The sequence below is a fragment of the Triticum urartu genome, chromosome 2A, assembly GCF_056163025.1.
Source record: "Triticum urartu cultivar PI428250 chromosome 2A, HENAU_Tu73, whole genome shotgun sequence".
In the NCBI taxonomy this organism is placed as follows: domain Eukaryota; kingdom Viridiplantae; phylum Streptophyta; class Magnoliopsida; order Poales; family Poaceae; genus Triticum; species Triticum urartu.
This window is the reverse complement of record NC_141874.1, coordinates 57,679,936-57,705,672: the sequence shown is the minus strand read 5'-3', so window position 1 is coordinate 57,705,672 and position 25,737 is coordinate 57,679,936. Positions and strand designations below refer to the sequence as shown.

Sequence of the window (25,737 nt, the reverse complement as noted above, 5' to 3'; positions counted from 1 at the left end):
CGTATTCGAGATTATATTCGATGATGCTTATTATGTACTATGATTGATTCAGTTTTTCCTTATTAATTGATTGCATCCATGCATTGTAATTTGAATATATTTCTTTTGGATTAGTTAAACAAAACCTATGACAGACAATACCGGCAGAGAGGGAGAAGAGGCCCTGTTCAATATCATACGCAATCCTCGCGGGCCAGATGATGATCAGAATGAAGAAGATTATGACGGCTCTGAATATCTAAACAACACCGGGGATGGTGATATGATATTCGATCGCGACGACCGAATTGATGAAGTCATGAACTATGAACATGACGAAGAAAATGTTGATCTTGAAACAACAAAGACCGGCGAGGTATATATATTTATATAAGCAGGCATCTGGTGATCATCACATGTTTTAAATGACTTGAAGATATATTAATGAATCGATCTTTCTTCTTTCAGCCATCCGGATCGAGCAAATCTTCAGGCAACAGGACGTAACGAGGCCCAAACAAAAAGTTGAAGGAGGGCGTAAAGTACAATATCGAGGCAATCAGATCTAATGGCGAACCATTAGTGCCTAAGAAGACTGCGGACAAGTTCATTCATCAGTGCGGAGTTCTTGTGAAGGACCAACTCCCGATCTCCCTTCAAGAATGGAGAGAGCCAGCAAAGCCACGTCCAGGAGTTACTTTTGTCGACGACAGACAAAAACATTTGCTTTGGGAAACGCTCATGGAACATTTCACCCTACCAGATCATTTCACAGATGCAGATGTGGAGAAAGTCAAGGACGCTGCTCTTAGGAAGATGGCGGTTGCATTCAAGAACCACAAGATTCGTGAATGGGCCAAGTACGTCAAGGGAGGAAGGAAGACTCCAGTATTCGAGGGAACACTAGAGAGGCAAAGTGCTCATTAGGACAATTTTGTGAAATTCAAGGATTCGGAATTATCTAAGGAACGGTCCAGAATAAACAAGGCCAATGCCGCAAAAAAAAGGATAAGTTCCATAAGCTGGGGCCAGGTGGCTATGCGGTGGGAATGCCTAAGTGGGATAAGTCTGAGAAAGAGATGTTGGATGTAGGTGTCACTCCAGAAACATTGAGCTGGCCCCCCAGGTGCAGGACTTGGTTCTATGCGCATGGGGGGGAGTTGGACCCGAAGACAGGCAAAGTTTCGAAGAAGGCATGTCTGGACGGAGCCGAAGATAAGCTACTTGTTGCAATAGAAGAGGCTCGATCGGGGTTGTTCGAGCCCAACAGAGAGAACGACGAGCTTACGCGTGCCCTAGGAAATCCTGAACACCCGGGAAGAACACGAGGCATGGGCGCTATTCCGTGGTATGAGGGGTTTTCGGACTGGAACGCCGACTACAGAACCCGTGCGAGAAAGAAGATTGCGGAGGAGAAGAAGAGGAAGATGGAGGAGGAGCAGAGGAAGCTAGACTATGAATGCCTTCAAGGCCTAGAATCAGCGCATGTGGACTTGGCAGTCAAATTCCAGCGGCAGCAGGAGCAGATCGACTCACTTAGCCAGCAAAGGGGGTCTCAGGAGCTAGCGGATGATCCACCAATGGATAGCACCGTCCCATCCATGCCGAGAAGCAGCATGGGTTCCGCCCCGGGCGACGCATTGCTGGATAGCTACCCAGTGGATGACATCATGGAGAACACTAAGTGCGAGCTACACTTCAAAATGAAGAACATATCCATGAAGGTGGCGGACGCCCTTGCTTTTACAAATACCCCCGAGGCAACCCTCCATTGCAACCCGATTCCAGCAGGCTATGCTCGTGTCTTGGTTGATGAGGTGGTGGACCAATATTCGGGGCTAGAGCTTGACATTCCTGGAGGTGACGATGAGCACACACTAGGAGAGGCCAACCATCGTATCATCCTATGGAGAAAAGATTGCATCATCTTTCCAAGGCCACCGACACCGCGTCATTCGACTCCTCGTCGCAGTCCGCCACCGAGTCAGCAGACTCCCGCTCCTCCAAGTCCACCAACGCGTCAGGCCACTCCTCCTCCAAGTCCGGCAGAGTTTCAGGCCACTCCTCCTCCTCCAAGTCTGGCAAAGTGTCGGGCCACTCCTCCTCCAAGTCCGGCACAGCTTCAAGCCACTCCTCCTCCAAGTCTGGCACAGCTTCAGGCCACTCCTCCTACTCCAACTCAGCCACGTCAGCCGTCTTCGCCGCCTCAGCAATCACGGAAGAGAGCCGCCTCAGCTATGGTGCGTAGCGGTACAAGTCGAGGTAGCACTGGAGGTACAGGCGGAGGCAAGCGATTTCAATATGGTCCAAGCATCACGCCTCTTCCGCAGAGGCCTTACGACAAGTCCGAGGAGGAAAAGGTAGCCATATCGAAGGCCGAGGTGGAAGCCCATTTTGCACCGAAACCGCCACCGCCGCCAAGGGAGAAAGTGCCTGTGGAAAAAATTGACCACTTCATTCATATGGCTAGACCACCAGCTCCCAAGCCTGTTGACACAGACTATGAGCGCCACATCAAGAAGTTAAATCGAGCACGTCTACAGAAAGAGGCGAGCTCGAGCTCGAGCAAATCAGCTGGCAAAAGGAGCGGTAAAACCGTTCCCCAGCTGGGAGAACAGGCGGCGCAATCAATCCCCCCGTTTGTTGTGCCAACTACACATGAGAGTAGGCGCGCCCAATATTATTTTGGGAAAACCGTTAACGTTCCCGGGGTGGGCGATGTGGTAATAACCGAGGAGCATATTGCGTAGGCTGAATCGATCGGGATCACTGTTGGACAACTCCTTGATATCGAGCCCATGTCTCCGACTAGAGAGGAGGAAATAAAACGGAAATATGCCCGGGGCCAACCTTTAGTCGAGCCAGAGGAGGTCAATAAGCTCCCTACGAGAATGTATGAATTGCATCAATGGTACATGGACATTACCAAGATTTCCAACCGAGAGTCCCTCATGGTGAATGTCAACAAGGAGCATTACTACCATAAGAAAGCTGTGACCGTTGAGTATTCAGAACTATTTCAGCTATACAATAAAGACGCACTCGACAAATCTATCGTCAGTTGCTATTGCCTGTAAGTGATTTCTTTCTGTAATTTAAGTCTCAAGCTAGCTGTAGTGATCATTTTGATCAATCATTACCTGTAATTATCCTCACTATATTCTTTTCTGTGGTATTATGCAGGATGAAGATTTATGAAATGAAAAAAGGTGGACGCTATGGCATTGGGTTCATTGACCCAAATACCATTAATGAATACACATGGAAAATAGATCCATATCACGAAAAATGTGTAGAGGAAAGCATGCTAGAGTTCTTCAAGCGCCTCAAATACAATGAAGATATACTACTTCCTTACAACTTCTAGTGAGTCACACTGTCTTGTACTATAAATTCTGTTTTTCCCTACTAGCTATAGCTACATGTTTTTGCTTACATATGCCCGCTTAATTAAGACATGCAAACGTGTGTGCATGCAGATTTCACTGGATCTTGTTAATCATTAAAGTTGATGAAGGAACAATTGAAGTACTAGACTCACTACTTAAGAAAGCAAGTGACTACACCATCGTGAAGGGGATAGTCAATAGGTAATTTCAATCATTATTAACTATATCTCGGCCTATTTAATTAGTTCGTCATTTCCTGATAACAACTATTTAATAACCCATTTATTCATTTTATTTGTCGGCGGGCAGGGCTTGGGCAAAGTTCATCAGGGCCACTCGAGGCCCATGGAAACAAAATCTGAAATTTTATCGACCCAAGGTAAGTAATTAAGTAGTACTAGCTAGCTGCCATCTCTTTAATTATCATGCTTGATTAATTATTATCTGATCAAATTCCATTCTTGTAAAGGCCCTGAAGCAGGCGCCGGGGAATGATCTATGTGCATACTGCGTTTGCGAGAACATTCGCATGATGGCGTCCGAAAGGAGCAAATCTCAAAGACAGGAGTGGGTACGATATCGATTGTCAGAACACTATTCACAATTTTTACACCATTATCGATATCTAGTCACACAACTAATACACATGCATATTGATCTCCTTCTTAACAGTTCAAAGAGGTGCGGGACAAGCTCCTAGCACAACACCGCATAGAAGCAATTCAAGAGGAAATAGCGGGATTTTTGCTCGACCAGGTCATTGATCCCAAAAGAGAATACTATTACCCGCTACCGCCCCCATGAACCACTTCCAATTGTTATCGTGCTCCGAAGGCACCAATTAGCTAGGCTAATGCCACTGACTCCGAAGGCACCAATTAGGAGAAATTGTGTGTGTGTATATATATATATACATGTGTGTATATATGTGTGAATTAATTAATGGTGGTTGTGTGAGAGATTCGATGATATATATATATATATATATATATATATATTATGATCGGTTCTACTAGAAATTCTATTTATATATATGCATAATGTGTACAATATGTAGTATCGTAAAATACCAGCAAACGAAAAATAATTAAATGGAAAACACAAAATTAAATGAAAAAGAAATCATAAACCCAAAAACCCCCCAACATTTTAATACCGGTTGGTGACACCAACCGGTACTAAAGGGCTCCCTGCCCCCGAAACTGTCTCGTGCCACGTGGTTGCCCTTTAGCACCGGTTCATGCTGAACCGGTACTAAAGGGGGGGCCTTTAGTGCCTACATTTTAGCGCCGGTTACCAAACCAGCACTAAAGGGCCTTACGAACCGGTGCTATTGCCCGGTTCTGCACTAGTGAGATCGAGCTCGAGCGGAGGTCTGGCGACGAGGCGGAAGCAAGAGTGGCGGAGAGATCGGGAGAAAGAGAAGAGAGAATGGTGGCGTGCGGAGCAGAGGCCTGTCCCGAGACCTTTTATAAGACCTTCCGCTGAGTGGCTGACTAGTGGACCCAAGTGATCTAAACAAATCCCGCAATAGTCGCGCGCGCAGTACGTGGCGAAAAAGGTGGCGCGGGGATCGAGGAGACTTACCTAATCCGTCCCGATGACCTCGTTTCCTCCCGTCTAGCGCGCTTCCCAAAATTCGAATCCCGCGAGATCCGCGGAGAGCACAACAACCTGTCAGACTGAAGACAAACACCCTCTGCATCATCATTCGGAATTCAACCATGAAAGTTCACTCGACAGCAACCAAGAATGAACCAAGGCGACTGAGAAAGGAGTCGACGTCATCTCCTCAACTCATTGTTTCAGGACAAGGCATATTCATAGCACAAAGAGTGGGTCGGAAGTGTTCTCAACCCCTTCCTCATTCGAACCCTGATCCATTCGGGGGTTAATGATGAAGCTATGTACCTAGGGTAGGGTCATGGACCTGTCCAGCATACCCTCCCCGAGGACATCTTTACAAAGAATCAGAAGCAGTCGAAGAGAAAATATCATCCACTCTACCATGAAGATGTGCTCACTCGACTTCTTTGAAGACACTCGACCACCTTGAAGACACTCGTACACCAGAAGACGAGAAGCCCTCCACTCTGCAACGGCCGCGACTTAAACGATAGCATTATGGGCATTTATAACACTTTATTGTAGACGTTACCAGTAACGCCCCACCTTTATGAACATTGAACCCTGTGTAACGGAGGGGAGCTAAGGTCCTGGCGCACTCTATATAAGCCACCCCCTCCTCTGGGACAGGGGTTCGCACTTTTGTAAATACACACACATGTATAATCCAGTCGACCGCCTCAGGGCATCGAGACGTATGGCTGTTACTTCCTCCGAGAAGGACCTGAACTCGTAAAACTCGTGTGTACAACTACTTCATAGCTAAGATCTTGCCTCCTCATACCTACCCCTCATTCTACTGTCAGTCTTAGATCCACGACATTTGGTTCTAGCCACACTTGAGACAAGGAATTTTTTATGAGCAGTGAACCCTGCATGTCATAGACACAAAAAGTGTGGCAAGATTCCCTTAGGCAAGCCAAAGTATGGCTAACAATTTGAGCAAAGTAAGGCAAGTGTGACAAATGTGGCAAAAATCATGTGGCAACATATGGCAAAGATAGTCACAATCCAAACAGCCCCTCAAATTGTTAGCTACACTTTGGCTTGCCTAAGGAAATCTTGCCACACTTTTTGTGTCTATGACATGTGGGGTTCATTGCTCATAAAAAATTCCTTACCTCAAGTGTGGCTAGAACCAAACACCTACCTAACTTGGTCGAACTTGCCTAAGGTTAGGTGTGGCAAAGTGTGGCAATATGTGGCTAGGAACCAAACAGCCTCTAAGTTCATCAAAATGAGAGCCATAAATTGACAAGCCTAAGAAAATCTCGCCACATTTTGTATGTGTATGTCATGTGGGGTTCAAGTGTGGCTTGCCTAAGATGTGGCTTGAACCAAACACTCATCTTAATTAATCAAACTTGCCTAACCTTAGGTGTGACAATCTTTAACAAAGTTGGTCACAAACCAAACAACCCCTTCCTTTCCACTCTGGCGGCTGGGAATTGGAGCAGGCTCCATGCTGGCTACGACGTAGTTTATGAAGCGAGCTCTACAAACTATGTTGATGGACACCCATATGTTAAAGTGCAATTTCGTTTTAAATCATCGTACGGAACTGCTAATGTTGGTGTTATAAGCTTCACACGAGTGAAACTAAATCAAAACTCTGTGATTCGGAATGTCAGCTCGGAAACCACTCGCAACGCCAACTCATATGGAAAGTCAGAGGCACAAATTGGCGGTTGCCGTTGAAAACACCCGCAGCCATGCACGTGCTGCCACTCCAACGAACTCATTTCTCTTTCAGCACGGCTATCGGGCTCATCAGGCGGCCGGAGTACGTGATGGGCCACACCGACGACAGCCTGGAGGCGCGGCCGATCGCTCTGGTTTGCCCGCTGCCACGTCTTGCGCGCCCGTGTCCACCTGTCCCCCCGCTTTCCAGCTCACACCCTACAGGTGTAGCGCAATTCCTCCCGCCCACCGACGTGGCTGCGCGTGGGCCTCGATGGCACAACACCCTGCCGCTTACTCGACCATGCCTTGCTCGTCAAGAACGTCTCATTTTCTTGTAAAATTAGTGCTGGCTGGCTCTAGTGTCAACTGCAAGTCTTGTGTGGGAACGAAGGCAACTTGGTCGAGAAGCTGGCTAGAATCTCCCGGCACACTTGTTGGAGAAGCCAGAACCTACATGCACGCCTGTTACTCTTTTTTTTTTTTTGCATGGTACTTTTTTTTTAGCCGTGCACGCCTGTTCCCTCCACCACCAGTACAGTCCCGTGTCCGCGTGAGCAGATACATTGATACATGCTTCCGGAATAAGTAAATTTTGGGCGCACGATGCACGCCACCGACTCCACTAAAAGCAAAGTCGTGCATGTTAGTGCAACGAATTTCAAAAACGGTGCTCCCCCTCCTTTATTCTTTTCTTAGTCAAGAGTATTTAACGCGAGCAGAGGCCGTCGGTCATGCACGCATGCAACGTCCACCTCTGCTATTAAAAACAAAAGCAAAGTAGTGTACTCTGCTGCTGCAGCATGCTCGTACTGTCGTACAGATCGGATCCAATTACGGATCACTGAAGCATAATGTCAGAGCCACTTAATGATTATCAGTGAGCCATTAGTCTCCTGTCCCGCAGCGGCGCCGTCAGATTCGTGTCGTACTAATGCCAGAATTCTCCGGTCCAGTCTGTTAAGCAACCGAACCACCAAACGGTAATCATCGTCATCTCCATCACCACCTGAAAGAAGAAAGAAAGGGTACTCCCTTCATGATTAAAAACAAGTATTTGACCTAGCCAGCCGCCCCTGCAAAAAGCTAGGGTACTTTGCCTCCCGCCGGCGCCGGCGCCGATCCGTCCCGTCTTCGGTGACCTTAGGACCATGAAGGCGGAGTGGATCTCGCCCCTTGCCGGTGGGAGGGCTCCGTTTTTAGATCTTTTTTCGATTTTTGTTAGGGTTTGCGTCCTACTTAGGAAGGCGAGACGACGGCGGCTCCCTGAAGATGGAATAAAGGTCTCCCCGCCTAGCCCCCGTTCCGGTGATGTGTTCAGCATCATCGGTGGGCGTGTGGAGTTGTGTCTCCGGCTGATCTGTGCTTGGTGGATTTGCTTGGATCTGTTTGTCGTTCGTCTTCGTTCGTGTGTCTTCAGGTTGAATCCTTTTAATCTACACTCTTCATCTGCGGCGATTGCTGTTCTGGTGCGTTGGTACTATGGGGCCTTAGCACGACGACTTCCCGACTGTCTACTACAACAAGGTTTGCCCGGCTCCGATGAGGGAGGGGCGATGGCAGCGGCACGCCTTCGGCTCGCTTCAGTGCTTGTAGTCGTCGCTAGGTGTTCTACGGATCTGGATGTAATTTTTATTATTTCTAGTATTCGTTGTACTACCATGATTGAAGATAAATAGATTGGAAGTTTTCCTCGCAAAAAAAAGTCTGTTAAGCAACCGACCCACCAAACGGTCATCATCGTCGTCGCCGTCACGGCGTCACCACGTGAAGGCGTCCGTCCATCAGGTTTAAAAATGGAACGGGAATGGGTCGCCCGCGATGAAAAAACCGGACGCGTGTCCGTTTGATCGGCGCGTTGGGCCGTCGACTCTTCCAGCTGCCGCCGCCTCCACATTCGCCCAGCACGCCACCCCTGCCCTCAGTCGTTCGCCGCCGCCGTTTTGCTGCCGGGGAGCAAACTAGTTCCTGCCGCCGTCGTTTTGCCGCCGGGGAGCAAACTGGTTCCCGCCGCCGCTTCTCCCACCACACAGCCGCCCGCGACCAAGAAGACGCCTCGCAGCCGCCGCCATATCCGACCGGCACGCTCGTCGGACGCCGTCACACTCGTCGGACGCCGGCAGGGCAGCTAGCTGGTCTATGGGCGCCGCGTCTCCCCTCGCCGACCGTCTCCTTCTTCGACGCCCGTAAGCTATTCGACAGTTTGCCAAGGTACGGAAATGGACTCCGCCGACGAGTTCTTTTTTCACAATTTCCTTTGCGACTCTAACGATTCATCGTCCGACGACGAGGACGAGATATTGGCTGCCGTGTTGGTCCACCACCACCTCAACAACCAGCGGCCGTTATTCCGTGGCTCCATTCTGGGACACCTTCCGGCGTTGCATCGTAACCGAGAGAGCGGGCATTTCCTTCTCTGGAAGGACTACTTTGATACAACAAACCCGTTGTTCAAACATCACAAATTTTGTCGCCGGTTCTGTATGAGTAGGCATGTTTTCAACCGTATTAGATAGGGAGTGGTCGGCTATGATGACTACTTCGAGTGCAAAGAGGATGCCGTCGGCAAGATTGATTTCTCCTCTTATCAGAAATGCATTGCCGCCATCCGAATGCTTGCATACAGAGTGCCCGGTGATCTCATTGACGAGTACGTTTGTATGAGCGAGTCTACATGCCTAGAGTCCCTGTATAAGTTCTGCAAGACTGTGATTGCTGTGTTTGGCCGTGAGTACTTGAGAGAGCTGACAGCTGAAGATACAGCCCGTTTGTTGGCGATGAATGCCTGCAGGGGCTTCCCGGGGATGCTTGGCAGCATAGACTGCATGCACTGGGAGTGGAAGAACTGCCCTTCTCTGGAAGAACTGCCCTTCTGCTTGGCAAGGGCAGTATCAGGGACATGTCAGGGCTTGCACTGTCATACTAGAGGCTGTGGTGTCTCAAGATCTCTAGATCTGGCACTCTTTCTTTGGCATGGCTGGATCACACAGTGATATCAATGTGCTTCAGCGCTCGCCGGTGTTTGCTAGGCTTGTCGAAGGCAACCTTCCACCGGTGAACTTTACTGTCAACGGCCACAACTACGACAAAGGGTACTATTTGGATGACGGTATCTATCCTCAGTGGATCACTATTGTCAAGACAATAACCAACCCTGTCGGAGAGAAAAGGAAAAGATTTGCCCAAGAGCAAGAGAGCGCTAGAAAGGATGTCGAGCGTGCCTTTGGTGTTTTGCAATCTCGATGGGGCATCGTTCGGTATCCTGCTAATACTTAGAGCACGCAGAAACTATGGAAGGTGATGACTGCTTGTGTGATCATGCACAATATGATAATAGAAGACGAGCGCCCGGAACGTCTGTATGATAAAGGCTTTCAGTTTCAGGGTGAGAATGTTGTGCCTGAGTATGGAGTAGCGGCAACATTTGAGCAGTTCACTCAGTTTCATGAAGACATGCGTGATTAGGAAACGAACGTGCAACTGTAAAATGATTTGGTTCAACATATGTGGACTCATGCCGGCAACCAATAAATGTATTTTCTCTTATTCGTTTGTAAAACTATGTGAACCATTTTTATTTGTATTTGGCTTGTAAAACTATACTATTTATTTGGGCGGCCAGACTATTTGGCTTGTTAAACATTTTCATTTCATAATATGTTTGAATGCAAAATCAATGTAAAATTGGGCGACCAGCCGGTCACGCCTACACATATGGATCGGCGCGTTGGGCACGCTGTCGACCCATATTAAAAACAGGACAGACGTCGTATGGGCGGCCGACCTAAACAAACAAAAAACGGACGAAATTGCCGTGCGTTTGGGTCGGGCCGTTGGAGTTGCTCTGAAGCCTCGCCCTCGCTCGATCGCTGGGACGCAGCTGTGCAGAAGTCTGCGGCCGCAAAAGTACAAGCGGACGTAAAAATGGCGGGTGCAGCTGACAACGACCTCACTGGACAACAAGATTAAGATGGGCCGACAATGGCTTTACTCGTCTGCTCTGCCTCCGCTGCCATCTCGGCCGCGCGAGCGCGTCAATGCGTCATCCTCCGTCACCGAGTATGCATGCATGGCCGCCCGCCATTGCCATGCCATGCCAGCACACTTCTTCTTTTTCAGGCTTCTGTGAACATCAGCCTTTTGGCACCACCATCATCAAGCCATTCATTTATTCTTGGACGAAGCAAATTAGGCTCAACCCGTACTCACATGAGTGACGCATCCACACTCCACAGCTTTACGAGCTCGCTACCACTTCCGTGTCTCAGGCCTGAATGTGCGCATGCGTCGTGAGATAAAAAAAGGCGGGCAGTACCAGGAATGAATCCCTTCTTACTCCCTTCATTTCACAATATAGTGCTTTTTCTATTCACGTGTTTCGACTTTAACTGTAAATTTAGCTACCAAAACCGATTGCGACGGGAGCAAAAAAATATATCAGTAAATTCGTATTCGAAAGAAGTTTTTAATTATATAATTTTTTCTCCCGCCGCAGTTGGTCTCGTTGATTAAATTTATGGTCAAAGTTGGACCTCGAAAAACGCGGGCACACTATATTTTGGAATGAAGGAAGTACCTCACAGTGCACGCACCAATCTTTATACTAGAATACTATACCATTTCTCATCATCAGAAATCAGGTAAGTATGTCATCCCTCCGTTCCGAAATGTGAAACATTTTTCAATGCTTTGCGGTTTGCACAGAAGCACTGATGAATCCATACATACATACATACATACATACATACATACATACATATATATATATATATATATATATATATATATATATATCAGCATTTTAACATTGGTTCAGACATAGCATGGACCATACAGCCATGCAGGCCGTCCTGCCTAGCTATGTTTGGAATTCTTTGCAATTCTGATGCAACCACTGCAGAATCTTTCAGGCACCAGCAACACTATTAGGTAATCCCGGACCTTAAAGACCCCGTTATTTGCGTACCTCCAATGGCTAACAACAAGCAACGATTCAACCACCACTAATCCACTACGAACCACGATCGGTCTTACCCAAGCATACGTAACCATATACCAATATATACAAATCACCGGCCTCCAACTTGTAAAAGGGGCGTGCTACGCGTCTGCCGGCAAGATCAGCCGGGTCGCTAGCCGTCGGATTTACCGTGTCATACCGCCGAACATTCCTTCATTCTGTAATACAGGTCTTGTTGCGGAATTATTTCTGCAACACGAGTCTTGTTACGGAATTATTTCTTCAACACGGGTCTTGTTGCGGACTTATTTCTGCAACATGGGTCTTATTGCGGATTTTTTTGCAACAACAATCTTCTTGTATTTTTCGCAACTGAGGTTTTGTTGTAAAAAAAATTTGCAACTGAGTTCTTGTTGCGAAAAAAATTCGTAAGAGAGGTTTTGTTGTAAAACGTAGACCCATCATAAAGTATTGCAACACTGCATATGTTTCGGAAGCATAGCTCCTGTTGCAAAAGCGAGTTTATTGAACGATGGTATGCGGGATGCGTGTCACGCAGGGAAGGTGACGGACGCGGCCCAGTTATCCGCCGGTTGATGGTAAGTATTTCCCCATGTAAAAGCATCTAAATTAATTTTTCTGTGCTGAAATAACCTTTTTTTGCGCGCAGTAGGGCGCTTGCTCCAGCCGACGCTGCAAAATATGGTGCGGCATTACAGCTCCAGCAGGCGCCGCAAAATGCAGCGCGCGTCGAGCACAAACAACATTTCACACTCAAAAAAGAACCAAAAATATCAAACACAAAAAAAACAAATCAACAATCAAATAGTTCAATTAATTACAACTCAAACAAATTGTTTATCTTCTAATATAATAAATAGTTGTAAAATACAACATCAAACTAGTTTTTCCGTCATTCCATGCTCATCACTCCTTAATTAGATCCTTTTGAAGATCATCATGCATTTCGGCACGTCGAATGGCATAATAGGAGGCAATAAATCGGGCCACCCTCGTAGCCCTCCTCCACACTCCCACGGAATGTCCCAACAACTCATACTAAGAATAGTCTAAATCTTGCCCACGCTTATTTTCGATGATCATTTTATGCATGATCACACAAGCGTTCATGACGTACCAAAGAATATTTTGATCCCAAAATCTAGCCGGTCCTCTCACAATAGCAAATTGGGCTTGCAAAATCTCAAAAACTCTCTCCACATTTTTTCTAGCCGCCGCCTGAGCATTGTGAAAATCAAGATTTTTCTTACCTTCCGGTTTCGTCAACGGCTTCACAAATGTTTGCCACCATGGGTAGATGCCATCTGCAAGATAGTAGCCATAGTTGTATATAGTGCATTTGCTACAAACTCCACAAGTGTAGTTTCATCATTTGCAATCTTATTCATGAGTGGTGACCGATTAAGAACGTTGACTTCATTCAAAAATCCTAGCATTCCAAAAGAAACATGCCAATTCCAAGTCTCTTGATCGGCCACTGCTTCAAGGATTATAGTGGGACCCTTTTTCTGGCCGGTGAATTGTCCATGCCATGTCTTAGGACAATTCTTCCAACTCTAACGCATGCAATATATTGAGCCAAGCATAGCTGGGAACCCGCGAGCTTTGTTCATCTGCAAAAGCGTTGCGGTGTCTTCAGCATTGGGAGCTCTCAAATATTCCAGACCAAACACTTGCACAATTCTGACTACGAAGCGCTTGACACACATGATGGCATGAGTCTCACACATGGCCAAGTGGTCATCAACGAGATCCGTCGGAATACCGTATGCCAACATACACAAAGCGGCGGTCACCTTTTGAAAGGTGCTATGCCCGAGTTCTCCCGCGGCATTCCTCCTTTGCCGAAAAAACCGATCATGGTTCTCCAGTTTCTTCGCAATGCGTTTGAACAACTCGATGCTCGTCCTAAAACGGCGCCGAAAGTAGGACTAAGGGTAATATGGGATTCTCCGCAAAATAGTATCTCATCAATCTGTTGTGGGCATCGATCTTATCCTTCCACAATTTCTAACGACCCATAACCGAACCATCGTGCTTCGGCTTTTTATTGACGTGCATAGCTAGGATCATTGCGAGGTCCTCCTCCTCTTGAATATCAAATTCTTCGTCGGAAGAATCGTAGGACGAACACATCTACAATATTGAACTTAAACCAGTTTAAAACTACAAACAATATGCACCAAATCCATCTACAAAATTTAAAGTTAAAGCAATACATACCTTGCAAGCGTTTCATCAAACACCTTATGGGCGCCGAGCTGCAAACGGCTGTCGGGCGCTGTTTGTCGGAGGAATGGTGCGCTCGAGGGGCGGTGACAAGGAGATGAGGTGGAGGAAGCAGCGGCAGCGCGCGGGGATAGGTGGGGGAAGCGCGTATGGGTCACCGAAGCGAATGGGGAAGGTGCAGATGGCGGCGGCGGCGGCGGCGCCGGAAGGTCTCAGATCTGGTAGTTAGTGAAGTCAAGCGTGAATCGTCGTTTTCCAGCGCGCGGGAGCGGACACAGCAAATACACCGCGCGTGATGCCGTCTTCCTTCGCTGAACTAATTTTACTGTGCGCGCGATTACTACGTGTCTACTGGAGCGTTCGTTTCGGCCCCACGCGCATAATAATGCGGTTTTTTCCGGCACGCGGCTTATTTCCAGCGCCGGTTGGAGATGCTCTGAGACAAAGAATATTCAGTGTCCAAACTACACGCATGATTCAGTGTTCGAGTATTATTAGGGGATCAAGAGCATCATCAGCTTATCCTAACCACTTTCTCGTACCGGTAAAACTACTAGTGCAATATAACCTGTGATGCATAGTAGTAGTAGCTTGTAGTGAAGTATCAACAGCCTAGAAGCGCTCAACCGTTGTTTACAGCCTCAACACGGAGCACTAAGTGCATGGTTTGGTAGTCGCATCTCACTCACTGAGTAAATTAGGATCACTTGCTAATAGGATACCCTGCCATCAGTGCAACAGTTTTTCAAGAATCCAGACCAATAGGGAGCGATCATGCATGGTACTGGAGCATGGCTCAGGCAGTCAATTCCACAAGATTATATGACTTGATGAAGTGTCAAGCATCCCTAGGATACCCTATCCCACATCTTCACAGTACCACTAACTAATTGCAACACTATTAAAGCCAGCGGTCAGATAGTGGTAACTATTTAAGATAGTAACACATTTAAACTGCACTCTCTTGAGCTAAAATTTATGGATTTCCATTTCTCATGTACTCCCTCCGTTTCTAAATATTTGTCTTTCTAGACATTTCAAATGACTACTACATACGGATGTATGTAGACATATTTTAGAGCGTAGATTCACTCATTTTGCTTCATATGTAGTCACTTGTTGAAATGCCTAGAAAGACAAGTATTTAGGAACGGAGAGAGTAACTATTTAAGATAGTATCACAGTTAAACTGCACTCTCTTGAACTACTCTGCAAATTTATGGATTTTCACATGGAAACAAACAGGTGTCCTTGAAAGATATGGCAGCTTCTCCTGCAAATAATGGCCGGCTCATCAGTCATCACTCCTCAACAACAACAGCCGCGGCTAGTGCCACACAGATCCTGCAATGGACCACGACCACGCCGGTGCCCCCTCCTGCATCGATGGAAATGGCGAGGATGGGCAGCCCCGAAAGACGAGCGCGTTCGAGCCAGCATCATCATGTCAGTGGAAAAGGCAGACCGGAATCAAGTCATCAAGTGCCGGCCAAGGAAGAGCAAGAATAAACAGCTCGCGCATGCACGATCTCGACCGATCCGATCGATCTGCTAGCGTGTTCACAATCCTAGCGACGCGAGGATCACGCCATGAATGGCGAAGGAAGGAACTCACAGGGGACATGCATGATCCCAAGTCAAGACGACGAAACCAAAACTTTACTAGCACTGCTACACTTGTTGCATTTTTTTGTTTTTTGGTTTTCCAATGGAAAACGACCTCTCAGAACTGTACACTACTGCCATGGATTTTTGGTTTTGAACGACACCTCCCCGAATTTCCTCTCCGTTTCCCCGCTGCTTGGTGGTGCTGTCGAGATATCGCCGTCTGGTACGACGATCAGCAGCTCATCGCCTCGCACTTGACCGCCATCGGCGGCCGGTCGAACCGGCCGCGGGACAGCAGCGTCCCGACCACCGCCATGTCGCGGCAGAACGCGCCCTGGAACATCGGGCTCATCGCCGCCGCGCTCAGCCTCGGTGACGGCGGCGCGATCGTTTCCGGCTCCGCGATGTTCTCGCAGCGGACACTCTCTGTCTCGGGAATCTCCGGCACGGCTGCTGATTCTTCTTCTTGTTGTTGTTGCATGGCCGCTGACGCTGCGGCTTCTTCTTCTGCCTGCTTGGTCGCCGACGCTGCGGCGGCGGCCACGGAGGCAGCCAATGCGGCGGCGGCGGCGTCTTCCCTGGCCCTCTGCCGCGCGGCGGCTTCCTCGTCCAGCACGGCGGACATGATGTGCGAGTAGCCCTTCTGCAGCATCCGGTAGAGGAACAGGGCCGACATGCGGGCCTGGTCGCGCACGGCGTCCAGGTCGCGGTGCTCGTCCACCAGCTCCAGCCGCTCCGCGAACGACGCCGACCGGTCCGGCTTCAGCTTCAGCGTCAGCAGGAGGTGCGCGCGCACCACCTCCGACCGCGCGCAGCCGCGCGGCACCCCCAGGAGCGCGTAGTAGTCCACGTTGCACCCGTCGCCGGCGGCCACGCGGGCGCGGAGCTGCTGGACGCGGGCCACCAGCTCGCGGTGCGCCCCGGCGATCTCGCGCTGCCGGACGCCGCCCTGCGGCCGCCAGCTCGGCCCCGGCAGCTTCCCGTCGCGGAGCGCCGCGTCGTAGAGCAGCTTCAGGTGGTCCAGGTCGCGGAGGCTGTCGGGGATCGCGCCCACGGACTCGAGCAGGTCGGCGCGCGCGCGCAGCGCCGGGATGAAGGCCGGGTCGAGCGCCAGCGCGCGGTTGCAGTCGGCGATGGCGTCGGCCGGCCGCCCGGACGCGCGGAACGCCGCGGCGCGGCCCACCAGGCAGGCCGTGGCGAAGGAGTGCGGGAGCACGCCGCCGCGGCGCGCGTCGAGCACCTTGTTGAAATGGCGCACGGCCTCGGCGGGGAGGCCGGCGTCCAGCGCGGCCACCGCTGCGGCGCGGCGGCGAAGCAGGAGCTTCACGTGCGCCAGGAGCTGAGACACCGAGTCCGCCTCGCTCGCCGGCGGCATCCCGGACGCCTGGCTGTACTTGGACGGCGCCCTTCTGCTGGCAGCGGGCACATTGCCCGTCGAGTTGGACGGCGAGAAGCTATCCTCCGACCAGCACACGCTCTCGCGGCGGAACGCGGCTGTGGCGAGGCGGCGGCCGGTCTGGAGGAGCACCACGGCGTCCTCCATCAAGCCGAGATGGAAGCAAGCCTGACCCAAGACCAAGTACCTGCACACGAACGAATTGGCAATGGCAATCAGCACTGCTTGCTGCAAAGCGCCATGAATGTTCGATCCGGTAATCAGGGCAATGGCGAGCGACTCCGTTACCTCCACTGGGTCTCGGCCTCGGAGCTCCTGGAGAGGCCGGCGACGACGCGGCGCTTGATCGCGGAGACGTCGAGGCAGCAGAGGAACCGGGAGGCCCCGGCGCCGGAGACGGAGAGCTCACGGCCCGGGGAGAGAAGCCCCGCGCGGGACGCGCAGGCGAGGTCGCCGGAGCCGGACGAGCAGGACGCCGAGGAGGAGGAGGTGGCGGTGTCGTCCCCTGCGCAGGACTTGGCGCAGCTGGGAATGTAGTCGCGGAGCATCTCGGCGACGTCCCGGTAGCGGCGGAGCGCGAGCAGCGCGCGCGCCCGGAGCTCGAGCGCGGCCTCCATGCGCGGCGACATCTCCAGCACCGCGCCGACCAGCCCGAGCGCGGCGGCCGCCGCCGAGTCATCCCCGCCGTCGCCGTCCCGCGCCGCCGCGGCCGCCAGAGCCGCCCGCGCCTCTTCGATGTACCCGTTGATCACCTGCCGCGCACAACCGCCATGGAAACAAGCAGCCATCAGATCCAGGCGTTGAGAATTCAAGCTCTCCTCCCTCCCTCCTCAGACCACCATCAGATTCCGGAAAAGAAAACAGAGTCTTTTCCGCCCTCCCCCCAACATCAAAACCAGAACGGACATTAATGAAGCAGGCTCGGAAGGGAACAAAACAGGAAATGAAGCATCGCCAATGGAGGACGGACGAGACGCGGCGGATGACGCACGGCACGCGCCGAGTTTGACCCCGCTCCGCAAAGTCCAAACCGCGCCATCCCCATCCGCCGGACGGACCAGCACTGCATTGAAGCGAGCGAGCAAGGAGAGGCACCACGAACCTTTCTGTTGCCGCGGCGCCACTTGCCGGCCCTCCTCGGCGGCTCCGGAGCGGGGGACGACACAGCCATGGCAGCCTCCGCGCGTGAACCAGCCCGAGCGCTCCGGGGCAGGGGAGCGAGCTGGGCGAGAAGAGAGAGAGCGGGGGCTGAATATATACGGGAGAGAGAGAGATGGAGGTTGCTTGCTTGCTTGGGCGGACTGCTCTTCCTTGCTTCTCCTTTTGCTGGGTGCCTCGCGGTTCCTAGCTGGACAAGATGCCTCCACGCAGGCCTAGCTAGCTATACTTCTAGGCAGTAAAATAAAATAGTGACTTGGGCGACTACTGCTAGACTAGTGCCCCTGCCGTGCCACGGCGCCTTGCCGACTTTTTTTAAACAGGAGAGAGAGTGAGGGAGTGAGAGGACCTGTGTTACGTGTGCCCCACAGCTCAGTGATGACGGGGATTTTTCCCTTTATTGCTAGAGATTTGCTGCCTGTAATCACCTTCCCCATTCAGAGATCAGCGGCCGTCCACGTGGGCTAACAGGGGAAGTTAACCCCCGCAGAGGAGTAGCACTGCGCCGAACCTCCCAGGCGCACAGTAAACTTTCTTTTTACCACGTGGTGTTAACCGCTGCCCGTACCTCGCCAGTGGTACTCGCAGCACGTCGCAAGTACTCATCGAAAATGTACTCAGCTCTCGCGGTAAAAGAAAATTCCAATCCCCGTCATCGGTGGGCCGTGGACGCATCTCTTTCTTTCTTTTCTTTCTTTCCAGCTCCGGCGGCAAGCAAAGCGAGCCGAACCGCGAAAGCGTGGGCGCATTTTGAGAAGGCGCGGCTGGATCGGGGCACATGGCGACGGCACTGTCAGCGCCCTCTTTCCAGCGGAGCAGCCCGCCATTATCCAGCAAACCCCCCATGTTCGTCGACCCGAACTGAACCGACCCCCTTTCGTTCATCAACGGAACAACGCCGTCGACAACAGTTTGATTAGCGGGCACTCCAGCAGCGGCGGCTGTCAGCGTCGCGATCATAATCGTACGCCAACGGGGAAACAAACCTCAAGGAGCCACGCGTGATGCGTCCGTTACGTGGTGACCATTGCGCGCCGGCACATTCTTATCGTTGTTTAATCGGGACCGGCATCGAGCAGCTGATGGGGCCGCCGCTTATGCGGCTCGCCTCACCGGAGTCGATCCGAGCTGAATTATCGGCATTGATGTTGACATGATGGACGGACGGATGGTTGGATCGGATTATTAGCTGTGCGATCACTGTGTGTGCGCGTATATATGTGCGCGGGGTTGATGGAATTATCAACGGCCGGTCGGTCCGTGTCGCCGGGGAGGCGGGCACGCCGTGCGGGCGGACACCATCGGATGCTCTGGCCTGTCTTCGCACGCTACAGTGAACGTGCATGGACAGGACCTAATAGAACCACTAGCACTGTTTGGACATATTTTTCAACTTGCGTCGCTTGCTCATTGGGTCGCAAGGTCAACCGTGCTGACATGTGGCCGTGCCTCGGTTCCTACGTGCTGACTTTTCTCCGCTGTGAGCTGACAGTATTTCTACAGCTTTTTGTTGCGGTACTCCAATCTGAAATACTACACATCATTCTGTAACGTTTGTTTAATATATATCCAGGCATTCCTCGTTTTGGCCGCGCATAGGAAACGAGTAGCATAAATATTGACTGAATTTGATATCAGCAGGTTTGTTGTTTTCAAACCGTGCAATTTTCGCTCGCATTACTCATCATAACGGAAAAACATCTGTTGCAAACAGGAGTGTTATTAGAAAGCTTGAAAGCGAAAAGCAAGTTATAGAACACCTAAAGAAAAGGTAAAACATAAATACTAGAAACCCTTTTAACTGAATCTTCTTATAAGAAAAGCATGCACATGGTACCAAAACGCTGGATCAACCGGATCGGATGGCATGCTGCGCTCCAGTTACCTTCACTGTTCGATCCGTTCAAACGGCCGAGTAGGTGCTACGATTCAAGCCGTATACGTACGTAGGTGCGCATGTTCTAGAGCCAGCACTCACTACTCACGACACTGGTCATTAAGACATGTTTAGTACAGCATTATGAGTGGTACTTATACGGAAGAATCATTGTTAGATCGGCACAACCAATTCGAACCAAATAAATATCTACTCTGTCTAGCCGCAGCAGGAACGCAGGACATGTTCCCCTGCGCTGGTTAACGTTGACGGCTAAACCGGCCGCGTCCTGAAAGGTGGTGCGAGCAGGCAGCTGCCTCCGTCAAAGTCATGCTTAATTGGGAGCGGGTGCGTAGACAGGTACGCTAGATCTGTACTGCTAGTAGTATTCTACGTGTATGCGCCACTAAGTGCCACTAACTGAGTAATCATGTTTCGTATGCTGTGCTACAACTGTCTCCGAACGGCATTGCCGGTCAGGGAATATCAGCTACCGCCGCACATGATTTCTCTGTGGTAGTACTGCATAATTAAGCTGTGGGGGGATATAATGAGTGCTGGTAAGCCCTGCTTATTGTGATTTGTTAATGTTCTTCGTGAGAGATTAGTACCGTTGTCGTCGCCATGTCTCCGAGTAGTGCTGAGTGCGAGGTATCCATGTGCGCCCAAAGTTCTGCTTCTGAACCCGTCTAGTTTCATACATTAGTCAGAAAGTAACACTGATGTTTGCGCTGATGACAATCTACTCCAACGCAGGTTGATTGAAGGTGGAATCGAAGGAGGCGAGGCGGCATGATGAGGGCGTGCCGCGGTGGCGCAGGGTGGTGATGATGATCCAGTTTTACCATGGGGATCTGGGTGCGGGTGGGGTGGGGTGAGGTCAGGTCAGGGGAGGCGGGAGACGGCGGATCCTCCAAAGCCGTCGGAGAAGTCATCCATCCATCCACCTGCGCTCCGGCATTCATTATCCATATCTTTTGACGTGCACTGAACTCGAGGCTGCAATCACATCTGGATACCGACACCTGCATCTCTGCCGCGATCTGCTAACGCTACGTCTCCACGTCGATCCACCAGCTGAACCGGCCGACGTCCGTATGTTTCCGCTCTCGATCATCGCTCTCCGTTCTCAGTTGCCTTCTGAATTTCATTTGGAGAGCCGCCGTGGTCGCTGAAATTCACGTTCGCTTTGCTTGATTTGCATTGGCTGTCCTCTCTATCTATTTTCAACCATGATCTTCATCTGGTTCATGTACTCCTACGTAGTACCTGCTGCCAGCCAGCTGAAACTTGAAAGTGACCTGGCCCGATCCGGGTCCGACCGTCCGGCAACGCATGGTTTCCTTCACGCAGTGCTGCAAAGTACCACAGGCCATGCAGATCGGCGCGCAACTGTGCTCCTCCGGCCATGCGAGCGAAACAACAAGTAAACCCATCCAAAATTCGCAATCAGGCGCGCGCGCGCAGGACACGCATGAGTTTTTTCAAGGCCGGAACAAGGACTACCCAACAACAACCACGACCCCTTCAGAGATCCGCTCCCTGAATCTGCATGCATGGATATGTCTGCACCGCTGCGTGCCCGGCCGGCCCTCGAGTGGACGATGAACGAGATGCGCATCCATGGCCGAAAAGAGAGAGGAATGACGAGCTGTGGAGGTACAAACAGTGGTGCATCTCTGCCGATACCGATACCGATACCTGCATCTCTGCCGCGATCTGCTAGTAGTACGTCTCCACGTCGATCCATCAGCTGAGCCGGTCGACGTACTGGATCATTCATAGCAACTCCAAAGGCCGACCCATTTCGTCCGCCTGCGTCCGTTTATGTTGGTGTGGATAAAAATGGCGACCCAACGCGCCGACCCAAACCCAAATCACGTATGTGTCACGTCCGCGTCGACTCATTTGCGACCAAATTTGCGTTCCAAATGTGTCGGCGCGGATACCGAATGGACGCTTCGCGTGCCTTCTCGCTATCCGTCGCGTTCTCACATGGCAGCCGTCCAACTACCCGCTGCCCACACGGTCAGCTTAATTTATGATGACGGGCGCGTCAGCGACGGCGCTCGTCCTTTTTAAGCCGACCGTGCAGCGGGGCCGTCCCCATCCATACTCGCCGTCCACATCTGCGCACCTTTGCTCCCTCCTCGCCGGCAAACCCAAGCCACCACAATCACAGCGAGATGGGCCTCTTCTCCGGCGCCAGCGGCAGCAAGGCCAAGGGCAAGCCCCTGCCACCCTTTCCCCTCCGAGTTCCTCCCACCTCCGCCGGCGCCTCGCCGGCAGAGGCAGCGCGTCAACGTGCCAGTGCACCAGGCGGAGTGGCACTTGCAGAATCGCTAGCCTCTGCCGTATCCGGACGTGACGCTGCCGCACGACTGGCATCTGGATCCAGATAGGATCCTATGCCGGCGGAGCCGCGGACGGCTCGTGCTCACGCGGAGGAGGTGCGGCGCCGGCGGGCGCTGCTGACGCCGGAGCAGCGCCTCGACAAGGCCTACGCAACCGACTCGCCCAACTGGGCGAGGTGGTTCGCCTTCGAGCACGAGGAGGCCTGGCGACGGGGCGTGCGCGAGGTCGACCGGAGGCCAACGCCGCTCGTCGTCCGCGAGGAGGACCAGGCGGCGGAGGACGCCTACCAGGCGGCCCTTGCGGCCGTCTACCGGGAGAGCGAGGAGGACGAGCGGCGCAGAGCGAAGGCGGCGGAGGCAGAAGAGGAGGCCCGCTACAGGCAGCAATGGCGCAGGCCCTTGCCCTCTCCGTGGCGGGCGACAGCGTGGTGCCGCCGGTGGCCCCGCCGTCCCCCATCAAGCCGGAGTCGTAGCCACAGCCCGAGCCCGAGCCCGAGCCCATCGCGCGCTTCTTCTGGAATGGAGTGGCGTACGCCGGCGCAGGAGCAGGCGTACCTTGAGATGTGGCGTCAGCGCCAACTGGCAGAGGAGCGCCGTCGCGGCGAGTACGAGGAGATACTCGAGCGCGACCTCGAGATGGAGCAGCGCGAGGCCGAGGAGGAGGCGCGCCAGGCCGCGGCTGCACAGGCGGCCGCATACCCCCCGCCCCGGCACTACCTGCGCCGGCACAGCCCGACATGGCGGCGCTCTGGAACACGGCGTTCGCCTGGGCCGGGCCGGCGCCGACGCTCATCGACCTCACGGACCCCGAGGACGACGACGACGACGCCTAGGACAGCGCGCTGCCTCGTAGTTTAGGCTATTTTTTTAAATGCAAATATGTGGACGCGTGGACTCTCGCCGGCCTTCGTGGCCAGCTTTAATATTTAATTAATGTTGTTTCTCTTTTTTTTAATTTGCATGCATTCATTTTTTTTGTGCCGTCAAAATGGGTATCAGCCAGCGTTGGACGCAGGCGCCGACCCAAATGCCGAAGCGGGCATCCGTGTCCGTCTGACAACCCAAACACACAAAAAGTGAATGAAATTATCGTTCGTTTGGGTCAACCCGTTGGAGTTGCTCTCACGTTTGCTTTCTCTCTTATCTTTTTCTTTTCAAACATGATCTTCATTTGGTTCATGTACTCCTACGTACTCCAGCTGCCAGCCGGCTGAGACCTGAAAGTGACCTGGCCCGATCCGGGTCCGACCGTCCGGCAACGTCTTGTTTCCTTCACGCAGTGCTGCAAAGTACCACAGGCCATGCAGATCAACGCGGAACTGTGCTCCTCCGGCCATGCGGACGAAACAAGTAAATCCATCCAAAATTCGCAACCAAGCGCGCGCATGCAGGACACGCATGAGTTTTTCAAACAAGGACACCCACGCATGATTGCCCAAGCAAGAACAAGGACTATCCAACAACCACCCCCTTCAGAGATCCCCTCCCTGAATCTGCATGCATGTATACGTCTGCACCACTGCGTGCCCGGCCGGCCCTCGAGTAGGCGGCGAACGAGATGCACATCCATGGCCGAAAAGATGGAGGAATGACGAGCTGTGGAGGTACAAACAGTGGTGCATTGGCGCGTCAGTGGGATCACTGCATGCACGCTCGATATGAGCATGAGAGGCGACGTGACAAGGCCATGCTGCTGCTGGTATGCTTAGCGGCCAATGATGGCTTGCTTTTGAACAGTCTCCCGATTAATTAACCACATGGCGGCAGCATGCGTGCGTGCATGCACCGTGCATGTGGTGTGCTTAGCATCGCACCACGCGTTGGGAGACAGGGTCATGCATTTGCACGGCGCGCACACATGCATCTGGCTGCTCCATCACGATAATGGCTCCCAAGAAAATTAGCCACCGGCAGGCTATAGGGATCGAGTGGACGTCTCACTACATATCCATACCAACAGTGAAGCTAGTGTCAGTGTGGCACTGGGTTCGTCTCCTCTATGTACATTGTGCGTAGTACTACGTACGATCGATCTATCTGGCTAGGTTGACAAAACTAGCTAGTTCGAGCATGAGGTTCCGGTCGATGGGCATAAGGTATGTACTCGCTGTCGTGGGTCTGGTCTTGTCATACGATCATCGGCTCCGATCTGCGAGTGCAAGAGCACCCATGCATGCATGCATGCGTGTTCGCTGTGTGAACGTGACTGTCGACCGTGCGTGAGTGTCAAGCCAAGCTAGCTATGCGTCGTCGTCGATCACATCTTCTCCAGTGCGGCAACGCATTATTTCTGATGCATGCGGCGCCCGTGTACGGTGTCGCCGATCACGGCCGTAGTTTTATTCGTCGTCCACTCTCATTATTGGGTTGCCGGCCACATGAACTGTCTCCATGCGCGCGTAAGCATGTTCTACTACATATGGTCCTCCATCTCTACCTAGCTAACCTAAAGCTAGCTTCATGCAGGGTCCTTGTCTGGTGAGTCTAGCTAGGCAAGCAGCCAAACCAGCTTTGCTTATCCCCGGATGCCCTGTTCTAGTTATCTTACAACATCCCCTAAAAAAAGTTAACTTACTGCAAAACATAGTGATTACAAGAAACCTAAAAGAGTGTAGTAGGAGTGGTTCATTAGATTAGCCACTGCCGAGTTTCATTTCCGTATTTACTTGCATAGCTAAAATAGTGAGTAATTCTCTATGCATGCATGATGTACGTTCTGTAGCATAATTTCTCTGTGTCGGCACCCATCGATGTGAGGAGAAAGACGAAGAGAAGAAAACAAAGCTAGTAAGCAAAATATCTCATCGGATGCCACTGAAGTGCGCCACTCGGTCCGGCAGAGATCAAGTTAATGGAGATCTGAGATCGTATGGTGCGCACGGGTACGGCCCGTTCCATTATTCACTCGGCAATGGTATAATACCAAGCAATATCATGCTGTTGAATGTGAGCTTCTTAATTCTTCTTCTCTTGTTCCGTTCCGTTCCGTTTATTTTCATTCCCGCGTACGTGTCATGTCATATCGGCGTTCTTGCGTGTGTGTGCATTCTTACCGATCGAGAAAGAACAGTGCACTGTTCATGTTAGTACCACGTACTTCTAGCTAGCCAGCTTGCTGGTGCTAGTATAGTACAGTAGTAAGATTCTTGCTTCCAGTGTGGTATTAATTGCGGTATACTCATCACCATCGCCTGCTACGTGTAGGCTTCCAGTGTCGATGTACAGTGCTCCAGTATCCTGCGTGCATAGGATTCTACCAATCAGCTGGCGCACGTACGTGTACCGGAGCCCCGGATAAGAAGCAGGGTACGTACGTGCGTGCGTGCGGGCAGATCATGCCAGCCAGGGGCCCCTACCCTATCTGCGCCTGCAACCAGCTGAGCTGAGCTGAGCTGCGCGTCTGCACCCGGCTGCTTGGGACTGGAGTACATGGATGGAGGGAAATCATTTCGACGTGCGCG

General features: G+C 51.6%; 2 protein-coding genes across 2 annotated transcripts; one reads left to right on the top strand and one right to left on the bottom strand.

The window, feature by feature from the left end:
- Positions 1–6,706: 6,706 nt before the first annotated feature.
- LOC147983707 (uncharacterized) lies at positions 6,707–9,950 on the top strand. Its single transcript, XM_087540835.1, has 3 exons — positions 6,707–6,829; positions 9,191–9,562; positions 9,684–9,950. Exons 1-3 carry the CDS (start codon positions 6,707–6,709, stop codon positions 9,948–9,950), a joined length of 762 nt encoding a protein of 253 aa, XP_087396961.1.
- Positions 9,951–15,524: 5,574 nt separating this feature from the next.
- On the bottom strand, positions 15,525–18,245 carry LOC125535546 (uncharacterized). Its single transcript, XM_048698612.2, has 3 exons — positions 17,991–18,245; positions 17,177–17,640; positions 15,525–17,075 (listed from the first exon to the last, which is right to left on the bottom strand). Exons 1-3 carry the CDS (start codon positions 18,057–18,059, stop codon positions 15,725–15,727), a joined length of 1,884 nt encoding a protein of 627 aa, XP_048554569.2. The 5' UTR covers positions 18,060–18,245; the 3' UTR covers positions 15,525–15,724.
- Positions 18,246–25,737: the final 7,492 nt, after the last annotated feature.

What these genes read in the sequence shown, in the direction of transcription:
- LOC147983707 (XM_087540835.1), top strand. Translation starts at nt 6,707, where the DNA reads ATGCACGTGCTGCCACTCCAACGAACTCATTTCTCTTTCAGCACGGCT. An exon ending in AGGCGCGGCCGATCGCTCTG is followed by an intron (nt 6,830 to 9,190) that starts GTTTGCCCGCTG and finishes CGTATTAGATAG; the next exon opens with GGAGTGGTCGGCTATGATGA. An exon ending in CCTTCTGCTTGGCAAGGGCA is followed by an intron (nt 9,563 to 9,683) that starts GTATCAGGGACA and finishes AATGTGCTTCAG; the next exon opens with CGCTCGCCGGTGTTTGCTAG.
- LOC125535546 (XM_048698612.2), bottom strand. Translation starts at nt 18,059, where the DNA reads ATGGCTGTGTCGTCCCCCGCTCCGGAGCCGCCGAGGAGGGCCGGCAAG. An exon ending in GGCGCCGCGGCAACAGAAAG is followed by an intron (nt 17,641 to 17,990) that starts GTTCGTGGTGCC and finishes TGTGCGCGGCAG; the next exon opens with GTGATCAACGGGTACATCGA. An exon ending in GAGGCCGAGACCCAGTGGAG is followed by an intron (nt 17,076 to 17,176) that starts GTAACGGAGTCG and finishes GTTCGTGTGCAG; the next exon opens with GTACTTGGTCTTGGGTCAGG.